This window comes from Ursus americanus, chromosome 6 (genome assembly GCF_024610735.1).
Source record: "Ursus americanus isolate L20-20 chromosome 6, mUrsAme1.1.p, whole genome shotgun sequence".
Taxonomy (NCBI): domain Eukaryota; kingdom Metazoa; phylum Chordata; class Mammalia; order Carnivora; family Ursidae; genus Ursus; species Ursus americanus.
Window position 1 is genome coordinate 6363734 of NC_142132.1, and position 14035 is coordinate 6377768.

At 47.8% G+C, this 14035-nt stretch overlaps 2 protein-coding genes across 10 annotated transcripts in view; one reads left to right on the forward strand and one right to left on the reverse strand.

The window, feature by feature from the left end:
- The window catches only part of ADAM12 (ADAM metallopeptidase domain 12), a 333867-nt gene extending 325233 nt beyond the window's left edge, over nt 1–8634 (forward strand). The window contains exons 22-23 of the mRNA XM_045809515.2: nt 5328–5458; nt 7402–8634. Of these exons, the coding sequence (XP_045665471.2) occupies nt 5328–5458; nt 7402–7462 (192 nt within the window). The 3' untranslated portion in view covers nt 7463–8634. The remainder of the gene's footprint in view (nt 1–5327; nt 5459–7401) is intronic.
- Nucleotides 6169–14035, reverse strand: part of FANK1 (fibronectin type III and ankyrin repeat domains 1) — a 112766-nt gene continuing 104899 nt past the window's right edge. For 4 of the 9 annotated variants that reach the window (XM_045809524.2, XM_087862576.1, XM_045809526.2 and 1 more), the window contains one exon: nt 9413–13775. The gene's annotated coding sequence lies outside the window, so the exon portion shown is untranslated. Of the gene's footprint in view, nt 6891–8648; nt 8785–9412; nt 13776–14035 lie in introns of those variants that run through there. The other 5 variants (XM_087862575.1, XM_087862574.1, XM_045809522.2 and 2 more) reach the window with 5 other exon arrangements.

Here is a 14035-nt window from a genome sequence, read left to right on the forward strand (position 1 = left end):
ATGTTACTCCTGAGGTTTCTTTCACAGTTCCTTGCTCCTTTGTGTGCTTGGTAATTTTGTCCTGTGAGCTGCTCATTTTTCTGGAAAATTATCTAGAAAACCATCTGGAAGTTCTTTGAGCTCTAGGATGATGGTGCGACCCTCCAGAGAGGACGTATTTTGCCTCTGCCTGGTGCCTGGAGGCAGTACCAGTTTGAGACCCTTCAAAATGGCTTGTGCTGATTGAGCCACTAAGGTGATGTGATCTCAGCTTCAGGTCCTCAAGGGCAATTTGTGGTTAGCAGTTCATTTTCCTACATTGGTCTGCCTAGCCCCAAGGGAACTCTCCTTACAGTCTCCTGGCACTTCTAGAACATTCTTACCTGAGGTATAGTTTGTTGTGGAGTCCAGCTTTATTGGAGAGAGGTTGGGAAGGGAACAATCTATTAAACTTGGGCTGGTGCTGACCTTGGACCCCTGTCTCCCTTACCATGAAAGGGTATCAAAACCAAAACTTAGGTTTCCCTAATTTGCCAAATGTCTTCTCAGCTTCAGTGTACTACCCACCTCTGCCAGATGCTGCTTGCAGTGAGATGTTGACCTGGTATATCTTGCTATCTTGCAGCTCTTTGCTGCTTTAAAGGAAAAAAAAAGTGTGTGTGTGTGTTTTCCAACAATTTCAGCGGTTTTAGAGAGAAAATAGGTCAAAATAACCAGCCTGCCATATGACCAGAAATGGGAGATTCACCTCCCAGCTGGTTAGTTCTGTAGTAGTGTCTCCATTATCATGCTTTGTAACATTCTGTTCTATAGACATAAATGCCACAGTTTGGATAGACGCAGGTCTACACCGAAAAGATTCAATGCTCACAGACAATCTTTTTGCCACGTATTCCTTCCTTGCCTCGCTAGCTGACATCACTCTATTGTACATCCTTCCACAAGAGCGCCACAGAGGTATACTCCCTGAAGCTTTGCGTATTCAAAGACATTTGGCAGTTGCTTTCACTTCTCAGCCACAGTGTGTATATAAAAATAATAGATTACACTTCGTTTTCCCAAAACTCTTACACCTGGGCTTCCTCTGTCTGCCCTGGAACAGATCAGAAGCTGGTTTTTTTCTGCCTTCTGAAGTGATATGATTTGGTCTCCATGCTGTCCAGTAACTTCAGTTGGTTGTGTCTTACTATCGAGTTGATTTCATTTCTCCCAGGGAGACAGGGTGCCCTTCTAATCCATAGATTTGACACTCTCTGTTTCAGGAAAGTTTTTATGAAATAAATGTGGGTATTTCTTCTATCTTCTATCAGATCCCTTAAGTGACACCATTTTTATATATGTTGTGTCACCTTTGCTGTGGTCTTTGTTTTACTGTGGAACTTGTCATCTCCCCCAGCTAGGACCCTCACAGCCCTGTGTTCGGTACTGTTTCCATCCTTGGTTTTCATGGTTTTGAGTTTTGCTGCCTCCCTCTTTCATTTCTGTGGATAGACATTTTTACAGGGTGGGTTCTTTGTTTGCCTTCTTTTTCCCAGGGTGGCCAATTCCTCCTTCAAGGTGGGCAGTTCTTCCGGGAAAACCAGTCACAAGACAGCTGAGGGAAAGGCCAGGCTGGTGCTCAGGGCTCTGAGGGAAGAGGGGTCTGGCCTCCCCTGCTGCCAGCATGGACTCTGCGGGCCCCGGCCCTGCTCCAGGCCAGCACAGATGGCTAGATCTGTCTACACTGCTGCTTGTTCAGCCCGGACATGTCATGGTGTCTGCTTACTCCTCATGCCTGTTTCAAGCAAGGGGGGCTGGGTTTTCCCCTCTCCACTGTCAGGCTGGCATGGCAGGCATCCTGTCCCTTCTCCTGACCTTTCTTCACCCTAGCCTGCTGGACACTTTGCCTCCTTTTTATGTATGTTTGTTTGGGGTTGTAAGTTTTCCTCAAAGATGCAATATTGCTCCTTTATGTGTATTTTCTGTGCTGTTTTCAGGTAGTCTCAGAAGGGTCAAGGTCATCTTACAGGTGCAAGTGTGTTCTTTTAAGAGATTCGTGGAGACCTCTGCTTTTTTGAAGGAAGAATAAAAGAATAAAAATTGCAGCATTTCCCTGAGAACTGGTTATCCTTGGAGTTCTCTTGAAGAGTATTCCTCGCAGAGGCAGAGAGAGGCTGAGTGTGGATGGTGGGGCTGATGGCGCCCCTGGCCCTGCGCGAGCTCGTCAGGGATATCCGCGGCATCCCTGGCATTTTCCTGTGGTAACATCTGACCTTCCTGTGGAGAGCTCTCTGATAAGCAGGCTGCATTTACTCTCGCTTACAAAGAGGTAGATAACGGTTGATGATGGTCAAGGTAGAGGATACTACTTGGATTTAAAATTTTATTCTCAACCCTCTAAAAATATGTAGCTGCTGCTAAAACGTGAGCAGGACATGGACAAATGGGACAGTTCTACTTAATAGCATCTCCCGATTGTCCTCCAATATCTGGAAGTTGAAAAGGGAGAGAGACGGGGGTGTGAATTCTTGATTTTAGTAGGTCTACAGGAAGATTTATTGAGTGTGAACCATCTGGCCTGGAGTCCATTCTCCACTCCATTCTGATGACTCTTTGTGGCCAGGCTGGACTTTCCTGGGAAACCGAGGTTCAGGTTTGCAAAGGCAGCATGAAAAGCAATGCCTGACAGGGTGTGTCCCACCCCTTCCTGCAAGGTCACGACCTGTGCAGCTAGGGCTTCCTCCCACCTGGTTATAGGCTCCCCGTCACCATGCCTGATGTCTCAGAAGGGAGGCTGCACCATCTGTCACTAACTCCACTGTCGTACAGGGCCCGTTTGGGCATGGCAGGAAGTAGACGTCTCACCTAGGCAGCACCTGTGAGTGTGACCCGTTTCACAGAAGATCCCAGGGTCTGAGGTCAGAACTTTCGATCCACATTTCCACTGTTTGGGCTTTGGTCACTATGGTGACCGTACAATTTATCCTTTAAACCAGGACATAGCTGAGCGAGTGGGGATTAATAATTAAACAGGGCCATAAACATAAATTGTGGATGTCCCAGACAAACCAGAATGAACGGCCAAGCTAACTATCTCCTGAGTTTCCGTAATAAATTGCCATGTACTGTGACACATTATAACCGGGACCTCACTTTTTCTCCAGCACTGCAATAAAAACCCGACGTTATCTTTATTACCAAGGGCAGATACTTACTCATTCTTAGCAGCAAAACTAGTATCATTTAGTAATGAATCATTTAAACCTCAAAGCCTTTCAGCTTGATAGGTGCACGCGTTCATTTTTACGTCACACGCTAATACCTTGCTCATAGTTCTCCGCCATCTTCTAGGAAATGGAGCTTGAGTTATTCCCCTGGTTTATTACCCGCCGTTTGCTGGTAGGATTGCGGTCCCTTTAGACGGTAAACTCGCTCCCTCACGAATAGCTGTGGGACAGCCGTAGCAGCGGGCACATACTCGTCGGACACCGTGTGCCGGGACCTGTGCGGAGAGCTTTCCGGGTATTAGCTCTGTCCTCACATCAACTTCCTGAGGAAGGTCCTGTTAGCATCCCCCCTCTACAACTTAGAGGCTAAGTAACCCCTGTGTTTGCAGAGCCTGGTTGAATGTCCAAACAGCCTGTCCTCAGTCCGCAGCCTCATAGGCACGTTAGATGGTCTCTATGCCTACTTAGGGCAGTTGCTTTATTTTGTTTCCTTTAATAAGAACTGGTACAGAAACGTCTCTTTGAAGTCTGTCCCTCGGTCAGTGGCCCGTTGCTCGTTGTTTCAACTTGGCATCTTTTCCATCCAGCTGTGGTTTCCAGGCTTGCTTCCTTTGCTTACAAAGATATGTTCGATGGTGATTATACACGTTTGCATTCTTTCAACTGAGTTCCATTTGCAGCGGAAATGTAATTTTAGTGGGGTCAGTACTGTGAGAAATTCAAGTCAAGTGTTTCAGAATCCTCTTGAGTGGTCTTGGAAGTATGGGAGAGCGAGTCCTGTACCAGTGAAGTAGATCTTCCGCTTATTAGGACCTGCTGTCTCCCTGAAGGTTCTAGCACGATTCCCTGTACACTTGCCATGCAGTCGCGAGTGCCTCTAGGCTCCAGGCACCAGAGAAGAAAGTGTCTTGGCACCTGTGTTCACCGTGGGCCAAGAGGAGAACACGGTCAACACTTAAATGACTTCCCACCCCAGGTCCCCCTCTGTACCCCCTCTTCTCAGGGTAGCCAGGGAAAGGGGCCCCTGAAAACAAGTGACTTGGGGTTTTACTCTTCTGTTTGTTGCTTTTCTTATATTTCCATTAAGCATTTTAAAATTCGTGGCATGAGGAAATGCTGATGGTATCAATAATTTTCTTTAAAGACTTTATTTGAGACAGAGCAGCAGAGGGAAAGGGAGAAGCAGACTCCCCGCTGAGCAGGGAGCCCGATGTGGGGCTGGATCTCAGGACGCTGGGATCATGACCTGAGCTGAAGGCAGATCCTTAACTGACTGAGCCACCCAGGCGCCCCCACGTGCATCATTTTAGGTAGTCTGCATAGCAATGCTCTGAGGTGGCCCTTTTTTCCTCCCATTCTACAGAGGGAGAAATTGAGGTTTAAGCATATCAAGTAAGCAGCACAGTCCCAGAGCATTGGTCTTGATCTAAAGCCCAGTGTAGACTCACTCCCAAGTTCACGCTCTGGTCAATGTGACACGTTTCCATTAGCTTCCTTAGAGTTATGCTTGTCCCTCAACACAGGTTCTTAGAAAATGACCACTAGGAGGAAAACCTATGTGAGTCTGTGATTCTTTGAACTAAGTATGTGGGTAGGTTTTCAGTGCATTTCACCCAGCAGTCCGGATTATCACCGGCTATACGGACACCACCGTGGTGGGGGAAAGATCACTTGTGTTCGCAAATTCATTCGCGGTTGAAGGAATTCTGTTACACAATTCTGGAAATTTAAGATTTTTACCAACTTCTCAATTTTAGGCCTTTACGAATCAAAAGGAAACTTAAGAGCACGGGAGAGCTTACATCCTCCAGGTGGCACCAGCCCGGCAACACCAGTATCCACTGTACCCCAAGGCCTGTGACCAGTGTGGCCCTTGAGTGTCTGTAACCATGGGTGCTATTGATACAGCTTTTAAATGTTAGAGAAAAGGTCGGCAAGACGATTAACAAAGGTCAACAGCTTGTAGGGGGAGAGGATGCGTCCAGAAAGCTTACTCTGGACGTGCAACGCGTGTAGCCTAGCACCTGACCCCAGTCTCCAGTTCCCGCCACTTTGCAGGGGATGCTGGTGGCCCCTGAGGTGAGGGTCTAGCCACAGCCCACAGAGATGGGCGATCCCACGTAATCTTGTGGTTTGTTGCAGGGAACTCGTAAGCCAAACCCCCCTCAGAAGCCTCTGCCTGCGGATCCTTTGAGCAAGACAAGCCGGCTGGCCAGCGCCTCAGCCAGGACCCTGGGGCAGCAGGAGTCCGGGCTCCGCCTGGTGCCCCTCAGGTTAGTGTAACCGCCGAGCCCCTCTCCTTCTCCCCAGAACCACGTGGGGCAGCCGCACAGACCTGTGCTTTCCGGGCCTGTCAGGACATGGGCCGATGGGCTAAGGCCAGGCCTCCTGTAGCCCGGTTCCTGGGACCGGCATACAGAGGTTGCCGAAGCAGACAGGAGCCTCAGCAGGAGGTGGTCACATGCCTGTAATCCCCAGGATCCCCCGGTGGCTCTTGGCAGGAGCCCCAGTGTCCCCAAGAGAAACCAAGATCAAGTAGCACTAGATCATGAGTCTGGGAAAAGCTGTGGCTCTTGAGCGGGGCCAGGCCCTGTCCCCCAAAGAGGGGGAGACAAACGGCCGCCAAGTGGTGTCATCCTGTCAGGGCTGAACGTACCTCCAGCACCACCGGAAGTCTTCAGAAGCTCTGCCCCAGGCCCGGGGTCCCAGATGACTGAGGGAGGTGGTACAATGGGGAGCTTCTCCCTCAAACTGACAAAAGGAATCCCCTTTTGAGACTGTCCCCCAGCTGTGGTCATCGCTTACCCTGTCCCGGAGGACGAGGAAGGCGGACTCCTGACACGGGGGGTTCGCCGGCCGTGTGCCGGGGCTGGCCCACACTGGGTTTGAGAGCTATTCACTTTCCAGGGATTTTGCGAGCTAGGTGTTAAACCGAGCCACTATTATATAAACTCCTAATGAGACAAGTTATGTGCAAAACATAAAATACTCAAAACTCCTTTTTTACGTGTTACTGTTACCTATGCTCTGGAGGTTACACGCAGCTATTTCTGTAGGTGGGAAAGGCCGTGGCCGGGGGCCAGCGCCTCCCTGCTCGTGCAGCCAGAAGATTTACACCCTGGAACCAGACAAAGGCTACAGGTCGCCCCCCCTCCCTCCCCGCAATGGGTAGGTTAAGCCCGAAGCCAAAACACCCTTCTGACACGCATACCCCCTTGGCAGGAAGCTTGCTGTAGGAGTTTCAAAGAACCAAAGGTAGAGGGTCGGCCAGGCCCTGGGTTCAATAATTCAGTGTCTCCAACGGGGAAGACACACATTCGTGATGTCATTACAGCTTTTGGGAAAAATGTTTGGCCTGCGAGAGAGCGAGCGGCCTCATAAATCCCAGAGATAACGCCGGGCAAGGGGCAGAACAGTGGTTTCGTTCCCGACTGCATAAACACAGAAAGATTACAGAGCATCCTAATTATGTCACCGGGGTTCATATGGCAGTCTGAAAGTTGCTTTCCTTGTTGAAAAGCTGGACACGATGAGGGGAAGGCCCTTTTGAAGTGCCATCAAGCCATGGCCGGTCGTTCCCCCTGCCGGCCGCTGACACCAGTGCAAGCTGGTGGTCTTGCTCTCGAAGAACTCGTTTTTGAGGGATCCCCCGTGCCGGCTCTGCTCCTTGGATGAGCACAGGCTAATCCGGTCACCGCAGGCACACTGTGGAGAAACGACACATGCTGTCAGTGTAGACGCACTCGGGATGGGGACCACTTAGAGCCCCAAATGCCAAGCAGCCCAGGGCCTTTTCCCATTGAGGCATCCATACGGACACGTACGGCCACGACGGATGTATGGAGGGCAGTGAAACTCATCACTAAAATTTGTCTCCTCTATTTTCCGCGTGGCTCCTAGAAAATGTTCGATGACCTACGTGGCTCCCATTTTTTTTCTAGTGAGTGGGCAGGGTTCTAGAATCAGCTTGCAGAGAGGAGGCAGAGCTCTGGCGAGGGCTCCTCCAGCGGCCAGCTGGCCTGAGCGGCCGGCAGTCCCCTAGGGGACACACAACCCTGCCACACGCCAGAGCCGTCTCCAGCCCTCAGCAGCGGGGCTGGTCTGATCCTGAAGGCCCGGCGGGGCAGGAGACGACACCGACCGCGGACGTCCATACCTGCAGAAACCGCTTTCAGGGGCTCCGTCTACAATTTTGTTTTCTCTTCTCTTGCCGCAGACCCGTCCCCAAACACCCACACCAAGTGCCCAGACCCCCCCACACCGCCTACACGAAGTGAGAAGCAAGTCGACACCTTTTTTTCGACAGTGAAGACAGAAGTTTGCACTATCGTTCGACTCCAGTGGGAGTTCGTTTTTTTGTACCAACTTTAATTTTTTTTTGAAATGTTTAAAACACCATTATTCTCGGAACTTCGAGCTACTGCCGTCGGTGCTGTGCTGTGGTGCTCTGTATACTTGCTCAGGTATTTGTAAATTATTAATTTATGCGGAATGCTGGCCCCAGTGCGGTGCGCTGTGGGAGGCATTTTTACCATCACTGAGTTTTCCATGGAAGGAAGGCTTGTGTGCTTTCAATAGTTAGTGAACTTGAAATATCATGCTTTATGGGATTCTGGACAGGAGGTTTACTTTTTGATCAAGGCTTTATTGGAAGAACGGTTCCCCAACTATCCACGGCTGTGATTACGGCACGGACCCAGCTCAGGAGACCCCAAGTAGAACCTTGAGTGATTCTCTGGGACCCCTGATCTCAGCCCAGAGCCAGGGGCTTCCCGTCCAGGCTGGGCTGGCTTTCAGTGAGACCCTGGGCCTTGTGGCAGCTCACAGGCCAGCCCGCCCCCGGCCACACCGTGAAGCTCCAGGGTAGCAGGGAAGGCTCGAACACAAGGCCAGGCAGAAACTTGACCTTGAGCTCCTAGGCCGTGAGCACATGAGAGAGCAGGCAAAGACCCTTGCTTTACAGAAACACTGCCCTTCGCACGCCGCTGACATCAGCACCTTACTGCGATGGGGAAGGGTGGTGTTTGTCCAAGCAGGCTACTGCCCAGGCGCTGCAGACCTGCATCCCTCTGTACTGTTTGGAGCTAAGCAAATTACCACCTTGTCTCCTCAACTATAGTACAACGGTTCTGTGTTCAGACAGATAGAGGCGGCTTTCCGTGGGACCGTAACTATTTTCAGATGTTATCCAGTAACCAGAGCTAGTGAATCAAGGCTGTAGATAAAAATCTCGTATTATTGCAAAGTTCAACTTACTAAAAATTAGGCAGATTCCCTGTGCCCACAAAAACTACAGTCAAATGGAATGTTATGTGACAGGCTGTGTCTGCCATCAAGTTACTACTCAGTTATTCGGGGGGGGGGGGATTCTATTTTTCCAGCTTGGCTGTGGGAATCTCTAAAAGATATTTTTAGCGTAAGGTCTGAATTCTTTTTTTTTTTTTTTAAACACTTGCAACCTACCTGTTGTGTGTCCCAGAATGTGATAAGGAAATCCATTTCCTAATCCGAAATATTCATGAAATGCGGTCTTGGGCAGCAGCCCCTTCAACCTTTTACTCTTCAAATGTCTGGGGAGCCGTTTTCACAAGGATATCTACTAACAGCACGAAAATTACAAAAATACTCAGACAAGGTAAAATGCCATTACGCCTCTGTCTTCTGGTGGGGTCATATGTGACTCGTTTTCCCATTAGAAGGCAGATGACAACAGTTCCGTAATTCACGCTGTGTTTTATGATAAAGACTTTAGCTGGGGTCAGTTCACCGGTTTTTCTACACCTTGAAGCAGAGACACACAAAATATACCAAGAATCGGTTTGCCTTCCAGAAAACAAGACTGCATTTAACTCTCCCCGTGTTCCCCACTGTATCCAGGCAACGTAGTACTCACGATCGCGGATAAACTAAACGAATCCATGTCAAATACACAAAAGGGAGCCCAGTTCTACTACATTCCAAGTCGATAGCATGCATCTGTGTATCACACACCCCTTAATTTCTTCAAAAGGCAAAGCCATGTTAGAAAGTATTACTGCTGACGAAAACCTACAGAATTACTGAAACTGATAGCACATTTGGTAACTGTATCAAGGCCAAAACACATGCTGTTGAAAAGTTTACAGAATTTTTATGGTGCATTATGTGGGTATTGTCTTTACAGATGCCCAAATCCTTAGATCTGTCATTTTAGCCCCTCCTCCTATTGTGAGGAGGAGGATGTGAAGTTTGTGTCTTTTTTTTTTTTTTTTTTTTGTCTGTCCTTAGTTAGAATTGCTGTGCTTCCGTTTCAGAGAACCAGGAATAGTTTGGTATTAAAAAAGGTTAACGCCGTGATCTTACACGATGTCAGCAGTGGCCACGTAGGGCTGCAGCTGATGACCCGTTCCTCTCTCTACAGTACGAACTGCTTTTGTAGAGCCATACAAGTTATTTCTGGATGAGAACATGTTTAAACCTAACGTCCCCTGACTGACAAATATACAGATATTAAGGGAACAATACTTCCAAGATGCAGAACCTATCAAGTGAGGCATTTTAGCAATAAGTTCCATTTTAATCTAACTTAGGAAAAGAACCAAGAGCCAGGGGTTTTTTGAGGGGGGGGCAGGGAGCTGTACCTCTCCCTTTTTATATCCTTATAGATAGAAACAAAAATCAGTACTTATATTTCCATAGCCGTCTATATTTTTTAAAGTTTTATAGGCATGAATAAGGGTTGGTTTGAGTTTATAAGGCCATCACTGAGAAATTGAACGTGTCTAGACTCAAAGTAGGTCCTGAGGGTAGTCACTTTCCTTCCCCCTGTCTTGTTAGAGTTGTAGGTTACATGACCCCACTTACTGGGAAGTATAGGGCTAACCTTCCAGGCATTCTCTTTAAAAGTTTATCTCCTGAATTTTTTTGGTAACAGTTTGTTTTCCTGACACATGGAATCAGATGTGTAGCAACCAAGAGAAACAATGCATAACATTTTCCATTGTCAAAATATGCATACAGAGGTCACACTTCCCAGTGTGAATTTTTCCAGCTTACACACGTGGGATGACATCACAGAAACCACAAAAGCAACAAATTAAGCTACATGAGAATAAATACTCCTGACTGGTCTCCGAGGGGACATTTTTATGCCTTCTTATTACGAATTCTCAGGCTAAAACCATAGGCCATTGTTCTCTGGCAAATCAGTACAACACATCACTGTATCCCCTCGAAGAAAAACAGCGAAAACTCGGATCAGCGTCAAGCTGCTCCTAGGCGTCTGCGATCGCCCCTGGTGCTGCAGTGAGCCCGGTGCGGGGCCAGCTAGATCGCCCGGGCACCCTCCGGCCATCTCTCCGTTGACGTTTACTGAGCATTCTGAGCCGATGTGACCCCGACACCTAAAAGGGTGAGATGCCTGGGCAGCTGGGCTGGATCTTTCTCACGCAAGCTGACCCCTGGTGAGGCTGAGTTCATTGAAAACTTCTGCAGTGGAGGGCTCCCTTTGCTTCTGGAAGCAGCAAGCCCAGGGCAGACTCGCTCTGGAGCTCCTTCCTCCCTATCAATAGGACCCCAGCTAACCACAAGTGACCCAAACAGGATAATGACCTTCCCCAGAAGTGTCACCGTGCCCGTGCTGAGCCCCGGGTGTGACATCATACACAAGGGCTAGCAGGTGGGGGACGCTGCGGCTGCCATCTTTTCTCCTGCCCACCACCCTAGAGGCCTGCCCCAGGCCACTACAGTTACTACCCCCACGACTCAGGATCAGGCCCATACACACGTCTGGACTCGGGCAGCTGAGGCTACCACGTCTGTTTGCCTCTTCTCGCCCAGAGGGCAGTCCCGTCTCCGCACAAACCCAGTGCTGATGCCCCTCCCGTGTGACCAGTCTGCCTTCAGAGCAACTACAGGTCGGCCCAAGGCGGGGCTGCGGCAGGGTGTTTGTTTCTACCCCCACCAGCCCAGCCACTGGACGCCCAAAGCCCACCCTTGTCCAGAGTGGCGGCTCGGAGCAGGCCCACCCGCTACACCCCTGCTTTGACTCCAGCAGCGTCCCTCCCACAGGCACATCACCCCCTAGAAAATCAGTTTATCCACGATGGCACAAGTCTCGACTCACTCTACAGGTCCGGTTGACATGTCTTCCTTTAAAACCTATTTGGAAACTCTGATAGTGATATAAGTTACACGCTAAGAAAGATTCGTGAGCCCCAGGCTAAGAACCATTTCTGTGCAGTGAGGTTGCTTCCAGAAGCCATTTATTTACCTAGACACAGATGGAAATCCCCTCTTTACTCTTGGGACAGCAGTGGCCGCTGACAGCCCAGCCATAAGAGCCTGTTTCATGGGAGAAAAACTAGGAGACAAAACACTGCATATAAAATTGTTATAACATTCAATAATGGGTAGTGATAGCCTGGAGATTTACCACACAGTGAAAGGAATTCTCAGTGGGATTCAGCTTTTCCAGGTCGAATATTCTGGAACCCATCCTGATTTTCCACATCATCTGCAAAATAAAACAAAAAAAACATGTCTTAGGCTCCCCCTGTGAGTCTCCTTCCAGAAAATAATTTATTCAGGCCTCAATTTAAGCACAGTTTAAATCCAGACAAAACAATAGATAGCTGGTGATCTTTTTAGTTTCACAAAGAAGTGGAAAGACATCGATGTGCGTGGCCTATAAGCAAGCACGTAAGTAGGGCAGTGAAAGAAAAAGAAATATTTCAAATTAGAAAGACAGAAACTCCTCTAAGAGTCCAAGGCAGGACGAGGAATGGCAGAGCTAGTGGTTCTCTTTTACTTTCTATCGAATTGGGAGGTTTTAGGGAAGACCCATGGTTTGAGCGTGTGTGGCAACTGTTACGTAAATCTCTTGGACACTTGGCTTCAAGCCACTCAGCACAGTGCAGTTACAGCTACCAAACAGACCAGTTCCTTCAGTTCATCATGCTTCGTCCACTTATGCTTCAGTTTGCTAAGGTTTTTTTCCACATACCTTTTATGTTACAGCCTGTTACTTCTGTACACAATTCTCATATTGGGGTTCTACAGGTAACAACCTGCTATTTCCGTAGAGAAAGCCATTGTTAAGAATATTATATCCAATAAATGGTATACAGGAAAACATACAGACGTGTCTCATTCATTACTGACGATGTTACAAAAATGGGAAAAAGGAAACCTCTTATCTGTATCTCACCCATTTATAGAGGCACAAGGAAGATCTGGAACAGTCCATAAGAAACTAAAAAGAGTGGTGGTCAGGGGCCAGGTGCTGCCAGTCCACTCGAACCAGTCAGATGATGGCACAGGAAAGAAGGTGCCTTTTAACATATGCAAAGGAGGGGGCAGAAAGGGGGGAGGGGGAGACCAGATACTTGTTTTGAACAATGTAAATGTATAACCTATCCAAATCATTTTTTTGAAAACTCACCTTATTGACGAGAGAGAAATTCAAAAAAGCAAGCATGCAGGGGTAGAAACATGGATATCAGATTTCTCCAGAATGAAAATCTTGAGTGTAGTGGAAAGTTATACAGATTTTTGAAAAACAGAATCCAACTTCATAAAGAACTACAGAAAATACAAAGAAAAATAGATATATAGAATGGTAACAAAGGGTCTTTATTCTTACCACCTTCAACCCATGTTAAAGCAAGTAGGCAAAAAATAAGTACCTGGAAGACCCCAGTCATAACATACTACATGCTGGCTAAAGGAACGTAATAAAATAACCATCAAAATGGATATGTATCAATTTGAGATACTTAAAACATACAGAATATGCCTCCTTTCAAAGTGCCTCTGAAAAAGAGAACTATATCTATAATTGTCTATATTAAGCCACAAAGTAAAATTCCAAATGGTACAATAAACCATGGGTTGTGTCTTTGGGAAAATTCACACACAAGTCAAATCACTAATCTCACTAAGGAAAAAAGATGAAAAGCACGAACACAAAGTGTGTGACCCTACCGAGTCCAGGGGTCCACGGTAACCCCGTGAGGTGGCTCAGGAATGTGAGGATGGTTCGATATTTTAAAATCTACTCATTCAGGTCACCAAATTGACAGATTTTCAGGAGATATGCCATATGAGGTTTACCAGACACACTGAAAAGACATTTGAGAAAATTCTGTATCTATTCCTGAGTTTTTAAAGATCTGAAGAAGGCCAGAAACCACAGGACTCGAGAGATGCGAATGTCATTTGTGGAAAATTAAACTCACAAACCCATGGCAAGACCTTCTGAGCAGTCCTTGTTGGCTAAGTTGCACTGCAATAGCTTACACCACGAGAGGGTTCTTTCTTACTCACACGTCACATCGGTCCGGGGGGAGCTCTGGCTCTTCGTGGGGCCCCAGGCTGATGGAGAGCCTCCTCCTGGTCTTGGGGCAGAAGGAAGAGAGATGTGGGGATTCTTAAAACTTTCACTCAGAAGGGCAGGAGCCATTTCCGTTACCATTTCATTGACCAAAGTCACCCCATTACATGGCCAAGGCTTCCATCAGGAGGATGGGATGACGTCGCCAGGATTTTGTCGATGAGAAGGGACATGTACTCTCGCCACAGAGGGGGCCTGTGAATGGGATCTACAACGGACTGAGGAATGAAATTAAGGTGAAGGTCAACGTTGATCATGGGAGGGAAAGGGCTGTGGCAAGTTAGGACTACACTCTGATTTTGAGAGAGATTTAAAAAGTTAATCTAGCAAATTTAAAGGAATATGCGTTTGTACAAAGGGCAAAACACTCATGAAAAGGGTGAAGAGGGGACCATCTATGACCCACAGATCCAAGTCCTGAGATGGGTGTTCTAGAAACTGTACAGAATAAAGCTGAGAATTGCCAACATCAATAAAA